A 16858-nucleotide genomic window follows, 5' to 3' on the forward strand; every position below is an offset into this window, starting at 1 on the left:
CATCAAAGATAAAGTTAAAGAAACTGATAAGAGGAGAATCAGAGATCAATGACCATGTGATGTCAGACAGGAAGGAGGAGCGCACGGCACTCTGTTTGATTGTATAACCCCCAGCGTGCCGGCTGATCAGCGGAGGGGGGCGGGGCCAGACAGTGACTGTAGTGGTTGTGGGTGAAAATGCTCGGTGTGATAAACAGTGAGTGCACAATCAGTCAAACCATCAGTCAAAGGTGAGTTAATGTGAAACTTTTAGACTCTTTTCATTCAGTAAAACATGAAACTGTCAGTTTATTAATGAGTCTGACAGCTGCGTCCCTCTCATACATTTAACTCGGATATCTGCTGAAGTTTTACTTTTATATCTCTATTTTCTTTTTTTTGTTTTATCCCTGTGGGTCTCCTTGTCTCCTGCCCTCTCTCAGGCGGTGCAGGCGGCCGTGTATTTGCACACGGTGCAGACGGTGCTGGTCACAAGGCTGCATCCCAAATTGGGCTGCTTGCAGCCTGTTTGCTGCCTGTTTTAATAAGATGTTCAGCGGCTGTGCAGCAAACAGAAGATCACAGCAAGACAGAGAAGTTCAGAGCTGAAGCTGCCTCGGAAGTACTTTTTAAGTTGAATTAGAATTACCTTGTTTGATTGTTTGTTTGTTGTTTTTTTTTTAGCATGCTTTTGTTTTAGTTTGGGTATTTTGAGGGATTTCTTTATATCTGATATTCTCCAAGACATCAGTCATGTTCCAGAAGAAGGTTCCAGAGAGGGTTCCCCTGGTGTCCGAGGGCAGGAACGGTTACTCCACTGTGGGGAGGTAATGTGTTTGTTTGTTTGTTTGTTTGTTTATCTTAAATGATTCAGTGAGTTTTAGTCACACTGCTCACAGTTTTGTTCATCGTGTCGGTTGTGCTGAGTCAGTTTGCTCACGCTCCCCTTGTTTGTGAACCGGTGGTTTTTCCACACGGGACTGGTGAGTCTGCTGGGATTAGCAGTGCGCAAACGACCACTGTGCCCCAGTTCACTCAGCCTATTCATCACTTTAAATTATTAATAAATAATATAAAGTGATATTATTAATAAATCATTGCATTTATTGTTTTTTGTAAATACACTCATTCTGAATTTGATGCCTGCAACAAGTTTAAAAAAAGTTGTGTTAGAGCAACAAAAGACAAAAGTCCACATCAGATTTAGTGTTTAGTTTTGAAGTTGTCATTTTTTTGGTCATGTTTTTGAGTTTTTGATATTCTTACATCCCTAATCAATAATTAAAATTATTTGTTGCAACACAAACAAATGTTTCTGTAGCTGGGCCCTTGTGGCAAATTTGTAATATTACTATTACTAATATTATATTTGCTATAGAAGTAAAATTAGCTGGACTTGAATAATCACAAAGGTTTCTGCCCGTTAAAAAGTTTTTTTCCTCCCCACTGTTCCTCTTAGTAGGAACTATTGGGTCTAATTTTAATATAATATTAAAAAGACCAGCTCTGTAAAAATGGTGCACTGAGATCATTTGTATTATGATTTAAAACATAATTAAATTGAATCTGCTATTACTTTATTGCACTGATTTTTGTTTTAATGTATATCCAGCGTGCCCAACCAGATAAATGGCTCCGGTGGCATCAAGCATTGCCATGACAACAGCCGTGCGCAGGAGGATCGAGAGCAGGAGAAGAAAGTTGCCAGGAAGAGACTGTATCTCGTCTCTGTCATCTGCCTGATTTTCATGATCGGTGAAATTCTTGGTCAGTACTTCTGTTTTTCTCACTTTCTCTTGATTTATCTTCCTGCCTCACCTTCCTTTTTGATACTTTTAGTCAGTAAAGTACGTTTCCCGTTATCACTGTGCCCGACAAAATCTAATGCTTCTTCAGTCTGACACTTAATAATTAGTCAGTCCTTCATTCACTCGATCACAAACTCACAATTTTCTTCTGTTTTCACCCTTTCTCCCACTCCTGACTTCAGTGTTTCCTCGGTCTCCTTTCACTTCCTCTGCTTCGCCTTACTTCCTCTTTTTTCTTTGAAATTTCTGTCATTCTTTGCCTTTCTCACATTAATTAGAGTTCAAATTAATGTTGAATGTTTGCCAAAAGAGTATGTCTCTCTTTTTGAATTGTAAAGAAATCTTTGATAATCTTGTAGAAGTTGTAGATGTTTAAAACGGTTAAATCGAGCAAAATGTAAATGGAGTTTGGCAGGCAGCGAGACACACTTAACTCAAACTCCAGAGTGTCTATGGAAAGCAGTGGACTGTTCAACATTAAGAGACAGCTGACAGTTATAATCAGCTGATCTGATCTATCATCGTCTGTAGCTTCAACTCTCTGTTTGGACTGCTGAACTAATTTTTGCACTAAGTTACAAATATGTGGATCCAAAACAAACGGATCACATAAAAAGAAAACACACAAACACAAAAAAGTGCATTCAAGCATAGATGGGATAGTTCAGAGTTCATAGTTAGAATTGGTCCCAGTTTTTGTAAAATCTCTTAAGGGAGTCTATCTTATGTTTTCCACCTTGATGTTCTGTGTCACATCCTTTATTCACTGGATGTGTGATCAATAGTGTAATATTTATATTAATTTATTGTCTTTTTGCAGGTGGGTATTTTGCAGGCAGTCTCGCAGTGATGACAGACGCTGCTCACCTGCTAGTGGACTTCATCAGCTTCATCATCAGCCTGTTATCCCTCTGGCTCTCCTCCAGACCGGCCACGCACAGGCTCAGCTACGGCTGGCATCGGGCGGGTACAGTACTGACGGCATTTATCTGTCGGTATTTAAAGCTGCAGCACAAACATTTTGGAAGGTTTAGTAATGAGGATAGACGAATGAAGCCTATGCAACTTAAGACGTGGCACTTCAGTTTATAGTCTTCCTTTTCTCACACTACTTTAAGTCGTGTCTTTACTCTCCACTTTTTTTTTTTTATCATTGCATTCTGTTTTTATTTGTTTTGTTGTTTATATTTTTCATGATGGGAAAGTGTAAAGACGTTCTCTCTCTGTCTTTGTCCCATCCTGTTTTTGCACCGACAGTAAAACCACAGACCGTCATTTGTCAGTTTGTAAAATCTAAAACTAGAGAAGACTTCAGACCTTCAGTGTTGGTTCTATGTGTGTTCTCGTCCAAATATGTTCAAACCTGATTGGCCAGAACATCTGTAAAATGTAGTTTAGTCTGATAATTAGAGCTGAGTCAAAACCTGGTTTTCCTCTGTCTTGTTAGATCTCTGTCCTGAATTTCAAGCAGTTTTCAGGTTATCTTAATTTGGAATAACTTCCAAAATAACTTCCTGTCAGTATTTAACCACGCTTCTTGTTGTATTTCTCCTGATTTCATTTCCTCCTACCTCTCCTCTCCTCTTCACCTGTGCAGAGATCCTGGGTGCACTGCTGTCAGTTTTCACCATCTGGCTGGTAACAGGAGTGTTGGTTTATCTGGCTGTGGAGCGCCTCATCAGCGATGACTACACCATCGAGGGCACCGTCATGCTCATTACCTCTGGTTGTGCTGTGCTGGCTAATATTATGTGAGTAAAAAATACACCGCAGTCCAATTCAAGCAGCTTCTGTGATGTACAACCCCGGTTCCAAAAAAAGTTTGGGTGTTGTGTAAAACATATTAAAGTTGAATGCAATGATTTGCAAACAATTTGCAAACAATTTTCAGTTGAATACAGTAAAAAGACAAGATATTTAATGTTCAAACTGTTTTTTGTAAATGTAGTACCCAATCATCATACTGTCACCTGTTACCATTTTCCTGTCGAATGCTCCAAACAGGTGTTTTTTGAGCATTACACAACTTTCCCAGTCTTTTGTTGCCCCTGTCCCAACTTTTTTGAACCATGTTGCAGGCATCAAATTCAGAATGAGGGTATAATTGCAAAGAATAATAAAGTTTATCAGTTTGAACTATCTTGTTTTTGTACTATATTTGATTGAATACAAGTTGAAAACGATTTGCAAATCATTGCATTCTGATTTTATTTACGTTTTACGCAGCGTCCCAAGTTTTTTAGAATCGGGGATGAAATTAAAGCCACTACAGAGGAGGTGGATACTAAATCCAGTTTCATTGACTCTTAAAGAAGATTAGTTTCATACTTTGAAAATACTGTCCTGTTCCTGCTCTCAAAGCATGGCCCTCGCCCTCCACCAGTCCGGCCACGGCCACAGTCACGGGGGTCTCAGCTCACATGGACACAGCCACGGTCACAAGAAGGGAAAAGGACACAATCACATCTCGAACCACGCCCACTCGAATGATAAACATGTAGACTTGGAACAAAACGGCGTCAATCACGGTAAGTTCATAGTAAAAGACTCATTATTTTGTCACTTTCCTCTCAAATGATGCAATGAAATATTAATTATTTAATCCCCCCACGGACAGCAGTCTGCATTATGACTGAACATGCACCGTGGGGGGCTTTACAGGCCATTATAATTACATTATAATGGAATATATAATGAATTATAATCCAGCGTATAATTAATAACTACTTTCTTTCAGGACGGAGGGCTCAGCAGGCCAACGCCAGTGTGCGAGCGGCTTTTGTCCACGTGGTGGGAGATCTTCTCCAGAGCATCAGCGTGCTCGTCAGCGCCATCATCATCTTCTTCAAGGTTAGGAGATTTCAGAACATAATACAGCGCCATCTTTCTGTTATATAATATATAACGATTTCTTTCTTAATAAAGCGATAAGTAGCTCAAGAACTATAAAGTTTACTGCATAATTTTCAGTGTTGGAACAGAAAAATAATTCAAATAAATTGTTAGTGCGCAGTAGTTTCAGTCTTCAAGGCTTCAAGTTTCCAAATGTGTAAAAAAAAATAATGCAACAGGAGAAAACATTTAACAGTAAATCAATGAACAACAGGTAAAACAAAACAAATCTGAGCACACACAGTAGATAATACAGTAAAATCAGATTAATACATCAAAGAAAAACAAACAAAAGACCCTTTTCTCTTTTTGTCTTGGTCAGGGGTGACCTGGTGTCCTTTAAGAAAGAAAATAAGAATATTAAGTTAAAACTGTCTCTTAATTAGTGAATGTTATTGTTTATTGTCAGCGTGTTGTCTTAAATCTGGCTGCCGTAGCTCTCATATTTATTAATTCCTGCATTATTTTTAGTTTCCAGCTGAGCGCGGGTCTGTGTTCACAATGCTAAAAACACACTCACCCTCGAGGAATGTGGGACGACACAACGCCGTGGCTGTTTGCAGCGGGAGAGACGCTGCCGTATTTTCTGTCCATGTGCTGGTTTTTTGTCGCTCGGCGTCTCTGCGGAGTGTTCAGTGATTTCAGTGTGCTGCAGACCCCCAGGCTGTCATTACTGTAACATCATGAGCCGCTCTTGCATAAGAAATACTAAATTAACTGCCACTGTCCTTTTCCCCTTCAGTATTGTGCTCTTAGCTCCTTTCCTCACCTTACTGGTAACCAGTGGTGTAAAAATACATTAGACGTCATGCAAGAACCTCTCATACACACAGATTTGTTCTTAACATTAAAAGTGCCAGAGTCTCTCATGATAAATACCAGAGATCAATGCATTTATTCTGTTAATTTAACTTTTCAAAAATTAAATAAAGTAAAATTTATTTATATTTATCAACATGCATGCTGTCATACGTAGTAAACTGTATTGATTGCATCGATTCAAAGCAGTATTTTTCTGTAGGATAATAACCATCATTGATCTGATTCAGATTTTAGATTAATCTAGAATTACACAGAGGGAGAAAAAGTTTAAAGTATTTTATCAATTTTAAACTTGTTATTTTAAGATTAATAATAACAAATTTCCGCCTAGAACCATCAGAAAAAAATAACCGTCGGCTCTGGGAACGAGCTTGAAACCAGTACAAAAATAAAACCCTAAAAAGTTTGAAACATTGCTATTTAATTAGTAAAGGTACGTTGTTTTGAAAATTTCAACAGTTACTGATTGGCTGTTTTAGTGTTTAGAGTTTTTTTTATGGGTGATTTAGGAGAACTTGTTGCATTCACCAGTTTTCTTGTATTTTGAATTGTTTTTCGGATACAAACACATTTTATGAGCGGTCCAGACCTGTCACCAGAGTCATGTGACTATAATTATAAAACCAGAATAAAAAAATGTTCTTGCATGAGGCCCATTGTGCTCTTTAAAAAAAATACCATTCTTAAAAAATAGTGCAGCTCCAACTCTCAACCAAAGAATTATTTAATTACACAGATCATTAAGATGCCGGATAACCCTTAACCTTAATTATCTGTGTTGTTTGTTTCATTCAGCCCGAATATAAGATGGCTGACCCCATCTGCACCTTCCTGTTCTCCATATTTGTCTTGTGCACCACCGTCACCATCATGAGGGACATTCTTATTGTCCTGATGGAGGGTAAGACTCTCATTCCCTGGTGCTAAAAACAAAAAACAACGTACGGCGTCTTACATTTATGCTTGTCCTTGTTTTTATCTGCGACTCAGGGACTCCAGCGGGGGTGAGATACAGCGAGGTGCGGGACGGTCTGCTCGCAGTGAAGGGGGTGACGGCTGTCCACAACCTTCACATCTGGGCCCTCACCATGAACCAGGCCGTACTGTCTGCACACGTTGCTATAGGTGAGAGGAAACTGCTACCTGGTGACAGATGAGCTGTCTGCATGATCCTACAATATTTTACTTTTAAACATTGTTGTCTCTTGTAACCATCATGAATGAATCAGAACAGTCGGTGGACCATCAACTAATTTAAAGAAAGAAATAAAGTAATCAAACAAAAAAATATAATGATAATGAATCAGGATCCCTCTGAAGGTTTACATAACAGTGAACACAGCACTGATGCATTTAAAGCTGCAACAATTAGATCAATCAATTAAAAATTGACTAGTAAGTCATTTGCCTGTTTCGACAATCGATCAATCGGTTTTCCAGTCATTTCCAAAGAAAAGAAACCCTCAGGATTCTCTGATTCCAGCTTCCCAAACACAAACACCAGACATCCGAGGACGCCTCCCTGAGATCTGAGAAACACTGATCAATATTCTCCATCATCCCCTGACATGTGATGGACCAAACAAACCGATTGATCAATCGAAAAAATAATTTACAGATCAGTCGACAACAAAAACAATCATTTAGCTGCAGCCTGCCAACATTCATGCACCAGACTGTTGTTAACAGGCTTTATTTATTTTGAAACCTGCTTTGCTAGTTGTTGTTGTTTTAGGGAGCATGGTAACATAAGTTTTTTTTGTTTTTTGTACAATGTTAATTAAACCAAAATGTACATTCAGAACTCAGCAACTCACACCAAAACACTATAGATGGATTAAAACTGTAATATAATGGAGGCAGGATGTTTTACAGTTTAATAATAAACTTTATTGTCCAAGATAACATCAGGACACTGAAACAGTTGACTTTTACTGACAGTTTTAATAATTACAAATAACTATAAATTAACAAAACACAAATAGAACAACATATGAATATATATTAAACTTGAAATAAGAAAAGGGATCAGATGTGCATGAAATGCTGCGTATGAAGCTAATAAATAAGGGAAATCGGCACTATATTCTGTTGAAAAAAAAGTTTTCATATAGTCTCATATCACACATTCATTCTACACAGTCGATGAGTCAGTGTTAGGATCTCAAGAGGCTACTAGCGTGCCTCTGGACGTTTTTTCTCTTTTCCTTTGTGCCCAAACACAGTTAAAAATAAATATTTACATAAATATTCAGCATAAACACACAAGGCGACTAACATTTGTCCTCCTCTCTCCTCCACAGATGAGTCAGTGGACGCTCAGACCGTCCTGAGAGAAATGACACAGGCTTGTTTCTCCTCCTACAACTTCCACTCGGTTACGATTCAGATGGAGAGACAGGCCGACCTGAAGCCTGGATGCACCCTGTGCAAGGACCCCAAGATGTAGGAACCCGCCCTCAAATCCTTCGTACAGTCCCGGCAGAACGAGACCGAGCCGTGGTTTAGCGGGTCTGCGCCGCCCTCTGGACCCCCGAGGTCTTACGTTTTACTGTAACGCCAAAGTCGCACGACTGTGCCGTAGGTGTCTTTGCGCTGATTTCCCCAAAGAAATGTTGGTTTTGAATAGACAGTGAGCTCACGACTGAATGAAAGACACGCTTTAGAAGAAAAACTCCCTTAACATGTGTGAAGTTTTAACTAAAACAGAAATATTCATGAGTTGTTTGTTTTTAAGTGTATTCATGTTGAATTATAAATCATAATGCACTGTGTAAAGTAAATGCTCCTATTTTCTGAATCTGTACATGTTAAACTGTGGTCTAACTGCTAGTTTATGCTTCTCTTCATTATCCTAAACACACAATTTAACTGTTGTGATCTCATGTGAGTAATGACGTACTGTTTGAGGTTAACGTACTGTGTCAACACAGAGGATTCAGCCACAGGCGTTCTGTGTTGGTGTGTAACTGTAGACCAACACACGTTTCTCTGCATTGATTATTACACCTGCAACGTCTGAAGTACTGTATGTGTCCTGATCATGAGGAGCATTTTCATACATGATCCATGGATGTTTAAATGAATTATTCAATAAAATATTTCTGCTCTGAAATCTGATTTACAGTCAGACGTCTTCTTTACTTGAGCAAAAATAAAAAAAAGTAAAGGCTCTGAAGTGAACGCAAAGTGTAAAAGTAAAAAGTCTATCAGCTGTTTTTGTGCAAAGCTAACTGAAGCTAAGCTAACTGGTGTTTTTCGCTTTTGTCTTATGTCTTTTTCATCTTGTTATTATTATTATTTTTTTTGTCTTGTTACGTCTTTCGTTATGTTACGTCTGTTAGGTCATTTTTTTATTTGGTTATGTGGTTTGTCTTGTTACATCTTTTTTTGTCTTATGACATAATTTTATCTAGTTTGATCTTTTTTAGTTAGTCTTTTACTGTCCTTTCCTTTGTTTTTTTGTCCTCTTTCAAGTCATTTTCATCGTGTCTGTGGCATCTTATTTCATCTTGTTTCATCATCGTCTTTTTACATTTTTGTGTTTTTCAACCTGTTACTTATTTTTGTCATGTTCAATTTTCTGACTTTTTTGTCTTAAGTCTTATGTCTTATGTCTTTTTTTGTCTTGTTATGCCATTTTCTGTTCTTTTACATTTTTTTTATGCAGTTTATCTTGTTATGTTTTTTGTCTTGTTAAGTCTATTCCTTCTTATGTCTTTTTTGTCTTACGTCTTCTATGTTTTTTTTCGTCTTTTACGTCATTTTTTTTACGTCTGTCAGGTGTGACGTGCATTAATGGAGACACCAAGCAATCATCTTTTCTTTATATTATTGAAATGTTTCTTAATGTTGGGGAGGCGGCACAAGACATGACACAAAATAAAAATAATCAATAATTCCTCTCAGACACATTAAAACCAAAGTGATGAGCCTGTTTTGAAAATGTACAGAGTAGAAAGTACAGATATGTGTGCTAAGACAGAAAAACACATAATCAAGTGAAAAATCTTTCATCAAACTTTTGTAATTTAATCAAATCCTTCATGATGAAGTACTGCATCAGTTTAACCCTTTACTGCCGACATCAGCTCCTCTGTTGCTCAGCAACAACCTCACACATGGATCTACTGTCTTGAGGGGCAGGTTGACCTCTGTTAACAGCCCCCCCTCTCCCCCCTCAACTTCTTGACCTCATGTGATTTTTTTAAATGTACCTGTGTGGCCACTTCAGGCCATCGGGGCGTCTGACGTGTTTCTGCTCATGGCTCATTTGAGTTTGACCTCGTCCCACCCTGCTGTTTCCTGCAGTTAAGAGCTGTGGGTGACCTGAGATCCAGAACCACCATCAAGGGCATCATTAATAACAGCTGACACACAGCTGGCTGGTAGCCACTTACTTCAAGTCTTTTATTTTGAAAATATTTACAGTTCAGGCACATACATCTCATATTAATATTTTTATAATCACCAACATTAGCTTATTATTTATATCTCCAGAGGCAGCCTGTAACTGGGTAGAACAGCTACAGGCTGCAAACAAACCAAACTATAAATAAATAAATATTCTAATTTTCTACTCCCACCCCCCCCCCCCCCCCTTTTAAGTTTAATTTTAAGTTTCTTTATCCACTGAATGGCTATAAACAAAACGTTTAATCACTTCAATTCTTACTGGGCAATTAATTAATTAATGATAAATCATTCACTTCCTGTACAATCTGGCTCAGCAAATATCTGACTTATTTGTCTTTTTATTCATAAAGTTAACTAACTAATTCAGTTAGGCAGCAATTTATTATGAAAGTAATGTGGGGGCTCCAAGGAAAAGAGGTTGGGACCCACTGATCTGGATCACTGCTTCCAGCTACTTCCTTCAGGGCAAAGGTACAAAGAAAAATACCAGAAGAAAATCATTTATTCCTTAACATTGAGGACAGTCGCTGTTTGAACACACACACATGATTATTATTCAGAGAAGGCTTCTCATTATTTTGACATCGAAACTCAATATTATTCATTATGTTGATAAAGTTTCTCATAATTTTGCTAATGTCTAAATATTTTGAGAAAGTTTCTCAATTTTGATTATGTCATTATTTTGAAGTTTCTACTTAATTTGAGAAGGTTCCTCATTATTTTGATAAAGTTTCTCAATTTTGATAGTTCCTCATAATTCAGGGAAAGTTTCTCATAATTTTGATAAAGTCTCACATTATTTTGAAGTTTCCCCCAATCTCTTCTTGTATTTTATTTCTGTACAGCACTTTGGTCCACTGCGGTTGCTTATAAAGTGCTTTACAAATAAAGTTGGATTGGATTGGATTGGATTTTAAAAAGTTTTCATCATTTTAATAAAGTATCTCAGTATTTTGAGATAGCTTACTATTTTGAGAAAGTTCCTCATTAAATTGAGTTAAGTATTAAGTTTAATCTAAAGTTTGGGCTCAGTGGATGTGGGCAGGTTACGGATGGCTGAACAACAGTGTGCACTCATTTACCTACACATCACACAAAGGTGAATCTATCTTCAACTTTTAAATCGTGAGACTGACAACTTGTTTATGTACCTGACAGGTGCTCACCTGTTACACCTGGACGCTTGAGGCCGTCTCCTCCTCTCTGTTCACTCCACAGAGGCGGTGCAGCTGCCGCTCATGCGTCTGCATCGATGTCAAACAGGCTGCCTGGCGGCTGTTAAACACTTTTCCACGAGCAGACTTGGAGAGGAAGATCCAGACATGGTCAAGAAGATGGACCCAGAGAGGTTTCCTCTGGAGCCAGAAGTGAGGAGAAAATACACCACACAGGAAAGGTAAAGTTTAATCTCACGTTTGGTCAAGAAATCCAGTAAGTTAAATTATCCGGTGAGAAAGTTAAAAGTTTGTGAGAAGGAACTAAACTTTGTCAGACTTCAGGTAAAGTTGTGCAGCAGTGGTTCAGTGTTTGTCTGCACCAGCTGTGAGCAAACTGTCCGTTCAGTCAGTTCATGTGACCAGTTTAACCTCTTCTTATCCGACCATCACTGACAAACACACAGAGAGGTGCTGACAGAATAATATTCTCCAGAATAACCCACAGAAAATACAATAAGAAGGAAGAGTTAATACAACATACAGAACATGTGTTCAGTAACACATTATTTAACTCACTCACGCTAACATGTTGAAATTTTAACTCAACATTTTTGGATTTCAACTCATTATTTTGAATTTGTAACACTATTTTTTAGGTTTTAACTCAATATTTTTAGATTTTAACTCAACATTTGTGATGATTAGTCCCTGTCTTTAAATACAAGTCAATATTTTAAGTATTTTCAGAGGAATATTATTGTTATTATTGGACGTGTCAGATGTGAATAAAGTGGCTCAAATATACAGCCAAGAGCAAATAATGACTTTCTTCTTAGTTTAATTATTTTATTTATTTTTTGACAGGTTGAAGATCCGATGGTCAGTTTTCAGTGTTCGATTTAATTTAATTTTCCATCATAATGAAACACAATAACAATCTGTAAAAACCTCCACAGTCATGAATAAAACTGTAGAATTAGAAAGAATTTGAAAATAGAATTAAAAAAGGATGGTTTGGATTTTTTATCAACTGCAAATATTCTACTAATACAAATTACTTACAACTCCTAAACATCACAATTCATAGTTAATGTGGAAAGAAAACAACAGTTTTTGAGGTACACATTTCAACTTTTTCAATGATTAAAACACGCTGAATGCAAATATCTCCCAACCTTCAGGGTTGTCACCACAGCCAACACCCGTGCACGAGGTGCATGCATGCGCATAAATGCACACACATATTAAATAAAAGTAAGAATAGAGTAAAAAAGAAACAAAAGTGATTGAACTCCAACTCAAAATAGCCTACAGACAGTAGCACCAATACCTAACCTTTGTGTTGAGACTTAACCTTTGTTAAGTATCATTGTGCAAATATGTGTATCCTGTTGGGGGGGGGGGGGGGGGGCGATACCTGCAAACAGACTGACTGACACTGTAAACACAACAAAAAGACTTGTAGCATAAAAAGACTGACACTGACAACTGGCTTAATCCAGTGGTTCCCAAACTCTTCTTCACTGCCAAGGTTTTTCTAAAGTTCTGAATCACGAAGGTCCTTCAGCGTACAAAAAAGTTAGGCTGATCGGTCCAGTAGTATCAAGATTAGCTGTGGACCAGCTTCAGGTCTGTTGATCATGCACACACCCATGTGAGCGATCGCATTTTGCTCAACTATTATGCCATTATCTGATCTCATTTTATTGCATTTATTCTCACTTTAATGCACACGCAGCGAGCTCAACCAAGAGGCATTACAGATGAAAAGCACCGATGGCATCAAGCATTGCCATGACAACTGTCATGCACAGGAGCACCGCGTACAAGAGACAAAAGTTGCCAGGAGGAGGCTGTATGTGGTCTCAGTCATCTGCCTGACTTTCGTTATTGGCGAAGTCCTCGGTGAGTCACTTTTTTTTTAATCTTTAAACCTCGACTCCTCTCTCTGGCTCTTCTTTTCTGGATCCAAGTTAATAATTTCAACAGTATAATATTTATATCGATTTACTGTTTTTACCGTTTCTGCAGGTGGGTATTTTGCAGGCAGTCTTGCGGTGATGACAGACGCTGCTCACCTGCTGGCGGACGTTGTCAGCTTCATCATCAGCCTGTTGTCCCTCTGGCTCTCCTCCAGACCTGCCACACACAGGCTCAGCTATGGCTGGCATCGGGCGGGTAAGTACTGACAGCATGCAGCCGTCCATTTCTAAAGCTGGTGTTGCTTACCTCAATATTTAATCCTTTGTTCAATACATTGTGTAGTTTTTAGTTTACAGTTATTGTTGCCTGGATGGTTTAGTAATAAGAACAGATGGATCCAGGATTTGCAGTTTTATTTTTATCAACATTTTCAGGCAAAAAGTGTGGGTTGATACGAGCAACATCAAACAATGAAGCATATATTTGTTGCAAATCTGAGACTATAACATTTCCACATTAAAATAGACAAAAACAACCACAGCTATCTTACATATTTTGTTGAGTGGTGTTCTTACCTCAGATGTTTCCAGAGCCGACCTTTCTGCTTGGGTTCCATACAGTGTCTTACAGTGTTTCCGTACATATGGAGTATGTAGGGTGGAGAGAATCGTTTCACTCAGAGAACATGGGTTCCGTATTAAACCTCCTCTCTACAACAGTTTCCTGTCACTATTTCACTACTGTTGTTTTTTCCTGATTTCATTTCCTCCTTCACCCATGCAGAGATCCTGGGTGCACTGCTGTCAGTTTTCACCATCTGGCTGGTAACAGGAGTGTTGGTTTATCTGGCTGTGGAGCGCCTCATCAGCGATGACTACACCATCGAGGGCACCGTCATGCTCATTACCTCTGGTTGTGCTGTCATGGTTAACGTTATGTGAGCGAAACGCACGCTCAGTTCATGCTGTCAAAACACCTTGTAACTCAGAATTTGGTAGTTTCATACTTTGAAAACTGTTTTTGCTCTCAAAAGCATGGCCCTCATCCTGCACCAGTCCGGCCACGGCCACAGTCATGGCGGTCGCGGCTCGCTCGGGCACGGCCATGGGGGACTCGCCTCACACGGCCGCGGCCACATTCACAAGAAAGGAAACAATCAGATGTCAAACCACGCTCAGTTGACCGTTAAACATGTAGACTTGGAGCAAAAAGGGATCAATGATGGTACGATCTGTGTATGCAAATCAGTATTTTGTCTTTCTTCACAAAGGTTATTAGTGTTGACCATGAAACAGTGAAGTATTTAATCCCTCCCATGCATGTAATATGCACTGTGGGTGGTCATTTAAGTCCATTACAATTACATTATAATGGAATATATAATGAATCATAATCCATTGTATAATTATACTTAGAACGTGGTTCTTAATGAACTGCTTCCTTTCAGGACGGAGGGCTCCGCAGGCCAGTGCCAGTGTGCGAGCAGCCTTTGTCCACGTGGTGGGAGATCTTCTCCAGAGCATCAGTGTGTTGGTCAGCGCCATCATTATCTTCTTCAAGGTTAGGAGTCTCTGCAGATCTGCTGAAAGTGAGGGACGTCCAACAGAGCGAAACTTAAACTCATGAGGGGAGGGGAAGAGTATTCAAATTGCTACTTACTGTAGCGTTATTGCCATTATCAAAATAAATTTCCATTCATGAACAGTACTCAGTACAACCCCAGTTAACAAGACCAGATAAATTATGTTATTACACAGGTGATTAATATGTCTAATTATCTGTGCGCTTTGTTTCTTTCAGCCAGAATATAAGATGGCTGACCCCATCTGCACCTTCCTGTTCTCCATATTTATCTTGTGCACCACCTTCACCGTCATGAGGGACATTCTTATTGTCCTGATGGAGGGTAAGACTCTCATTCCCTGCTCCTAAAAACAATGCACCTCGTGCATGAATGTTTTTTTTTTTTTTTTTTACTTTTGTCTTATATTTGTTCTTAAAGTCTGTGTGAAGGACAATGGGAGTTTTTCCTTTTAACATATTATATGTTTTAGAAAATAGAAGCTGAAAACGTCAGTTATGAACGTACCTTCAGCGACTCTTTCAGTCCAAATCAGCCCAGCAGTTCACTTCAGCTCACTTCAGTTCCAAAAACCTGACACAGAAGAAAAAAATATTTCTCTCTGTTTCATCAATGACTCAGGGACTCCAGCAGGGATGAGATACAGCGAGGTGCGGGACGGTCTGCTCGCAGTGACAGGAGTAACAGCTGTCCACAACCTTCACATCTGGGCCCTCACCATGAACCAGGCGGTGCTGTCTGCACACGTCGCTATAGGTGAGAGGAAACCGCCATGCTAGAATGCGAACAAAATCTCTTGTGAAATCATGAGCTGTGTGTGTGATCCCAACTGTACTGTGGTGCCACTTGAAGCCATGATGAATGAATCAAAACAGTCACGGTCACTAATTTTCATTTGCCAACACTCGTAAGAATTTGCAAGGAATTCTTTGATGCTAACTTTAGACTCAAATACATGTGGCAGAATAGCCGTTTTGTCATAATGCAAACACATTAAAAGCGGTTCTTCAGAAGCAGATGGTTCTGGGTAGAACCTCAGTCCTTCAGGAAAAAGCTTTTCTTAAAGCATTCTTAAAAAGCATTTAAGTCACACAGGAACCCCGCTGCATGTTTTTCTCTTTTAGATTTCTAGTATAAACACATAAGGTGACTAACATTTGTTTAATGTCGTCTCCTTTTGTCTTCTCCTCTTCCTCTCAGATGAGTCAGTGGATGCTCAGACTGTCTTAAGGGAAATTACTCAGGCTTGTTTCTCTTCCTACAACTTCCACTCTGTTACGATTCAGGTGGAGAAACAGGCCGACCTGAAGCCTGGATGCACTTTCTGTGAGGCCCCCAAGATGTAGAACCTGTCTAGATTCTTCATATGATCCTGGCAGAATAAAGCCAAGCTGTGGTTCGGCTGGTGATACTCAGTGGTTCTGCTCACTGGACTCAGGGGTCTCGTGTTTCACTGTGACATTAACGCCAAAGACTCATGACACATGTGCCTTAAGTGTACTTTATACACAGCTGTTTCCCCCTGGCTAATTTAGCTATTATCCCCAGGCTAAGAAAACTTTGATGGTGGCACAGTCCAAAGTGGGCTTGGTGGAGCAGCGTTAGCTCTAAGTTTACCCTCCAAACCATTCCCCATTTCCTGGACAAAAGAAAAGTGAGAACGGGGAAAAAACATTTCTGAAATATTCAGAAGCTGTGGGAATATATTTAGAAAATATTAGTACCCAGTTTACTTTCTGAGAACATTCAACAGCTGTGTGTGAACACAGGTGGAACAGCTGTGTGTGTGTGCAACGGTGGAGCGCACCAAGTGCTTTAATTGATTCATTAACAAGCACAAAGCGACTTGAATTCAAACACGCCAACTTTAGGTGGAAATGCTTCAAAATATTAAACAATGTGGATGCAAAATGTGCACTGCACCATTTGGATGAGAGACCAGAAGTGCCGGACTGTGGTTCAATAGGTGTTACATTTACTGTAAAGTCTCAGACAACAGACAGACACAGGATTCATTCTTTATCCAAAACAATTCAGGGTGAAATACTGGCAGATGGTAGCATATGATGGATCTACCTTCAACAGTTGGCTGTGGTGAAATGCGGCTGTCGCTAAAGAAGGAGGGTCAATATCTCCAGAAGAATACATCTGAAATCTCACGTCAAATGAGTAAGAGCTTTTTTTAGAGCTGTGCTTTTTAACTTTGAGTGAAGAGAACATGGCTCAATATCATGACTTTAAAAACACCAAATGACTTGTCACTTCCATGAGGCTGT

General features: G+C 39.1%; 2 protein-coding genes across 2 annotated transcripts; both read left to right on the top strand.

Moving 5' to 3' along the window:
- Nucleotides 1-642: 642 nt before the first annotated feature.
- Nucleotides 643-8582, top strand: slc30a8 (solute carrier family 30 member 8). The gene is made up of 9 exons (XM_084738927.1): nt 643-806; nt 1592-1746; nt 2608-2754; nt 3385-3538; nt 4149-4315; nt 4525-4637; nt 6297-6402; nt 6492-6626; nt 7805-8582. Exons 1-9 carry the CDS (start codon nt 733-735, stop codon nt 7948-7950), a joined length of 1197 nt encoding a protein of 398 aa, XP_084595053.1. The 5' UTR covers nt 643-732; the 3' UTR covers nt 7951-8582.
- Nucleotides 8583-11043: 2461 nt separating this feature from the next.
- On the top strand, nt 11044-16798 carry LOC146313454 (proton-coupled zinc antiporter SLC30A8-like). The gene is made up of 9 exons (XM_084738928.1): nt 11044-11316; nt 12816-12982; nt 13109-13255; nt 13784-13937; nt 14034-14224; nt 14448-14560; nt 14801-14906; nt 15204-15338; nt 15783-16798. The coding sequence occupies exons 1-9, from the start codon at nt 11159-11161 to the stop codon at nt 15926-15928; spliced, it is 1317 nt and encodes a 438-aa protein (XP_084595054.1). The 5' UTR covers nt 11044-11158; the 3' UTR covers nt 15929-16798.
- The last annotated feature ends 60 nt before the right edge of the window (nt 16799-16858 follow it).

This window comes from Lutjanus erythropterus, chromosome 16 (assembly GCF_056507025.1).
Source record: "Lutjanus erythropterus isolate fLutEry1 chromosome 16, fLutEry1.hap2, whole genome shotgun sequence".
NCBI lineage: Eukaryota > Metazoa > Chordata > Actinopteri > Lutjaniformes > Lutjanidae > Lutjanus > Lutjanus erythropterus.

What these genes read in the sequence shown, in the direction of transcription:
- slc30a8 (XM_084738927.1), top strand. Translation starts at nt 733, where the DNA reads ATGTTCCAGAAGAAGGTTCCAGAGAGGGTTCCCCTGGTGTCCGAGGGC. An exon ending in CCATCATCATCTTCTTCAAG is followed by an intron (nt 4,638 to 6,296) that starts GTTAGGAGATTT and finishes TGTTTCATTCAG; the next exon opens with CCCGAATATAAGATGGCTGA. An exon ending in TCTTATTGTCCTGATGGAGG is followed by an intron (nt 6,403 to 6,491) that starts GTAAGACTCTCA and finishes TCTGCGACTCAG; the next exon opens with GGACTCCAGCGGGGGTGAGA.
- LOC146313454 (XM_084738928.1), top strand. Translation starts at nt 11,159, where the DNA reads ATGCGTCTGCATCGATGTCAAACAGGCTGCCTGGCGGCTGTTAAACAC. An exon ending in CGTTATTGGCGAAGTCCTCG is followed by an intron (nt 12,983 to 13,108) that starts GTGAGTCACTTT and finishes CCGTTTCTGCAG; the next exon opens with GTGGGTATTTTGCAGGCAGT. An exon ending in CCATCATTATCTTCTTCAAG is followed by an intron (nt 14,561 to 14,800) that starts GTTAGGAGTCTC and finishes TGTTTCTTTCAG; the next exon opens with CCAGAATATAAGATGGCTGA.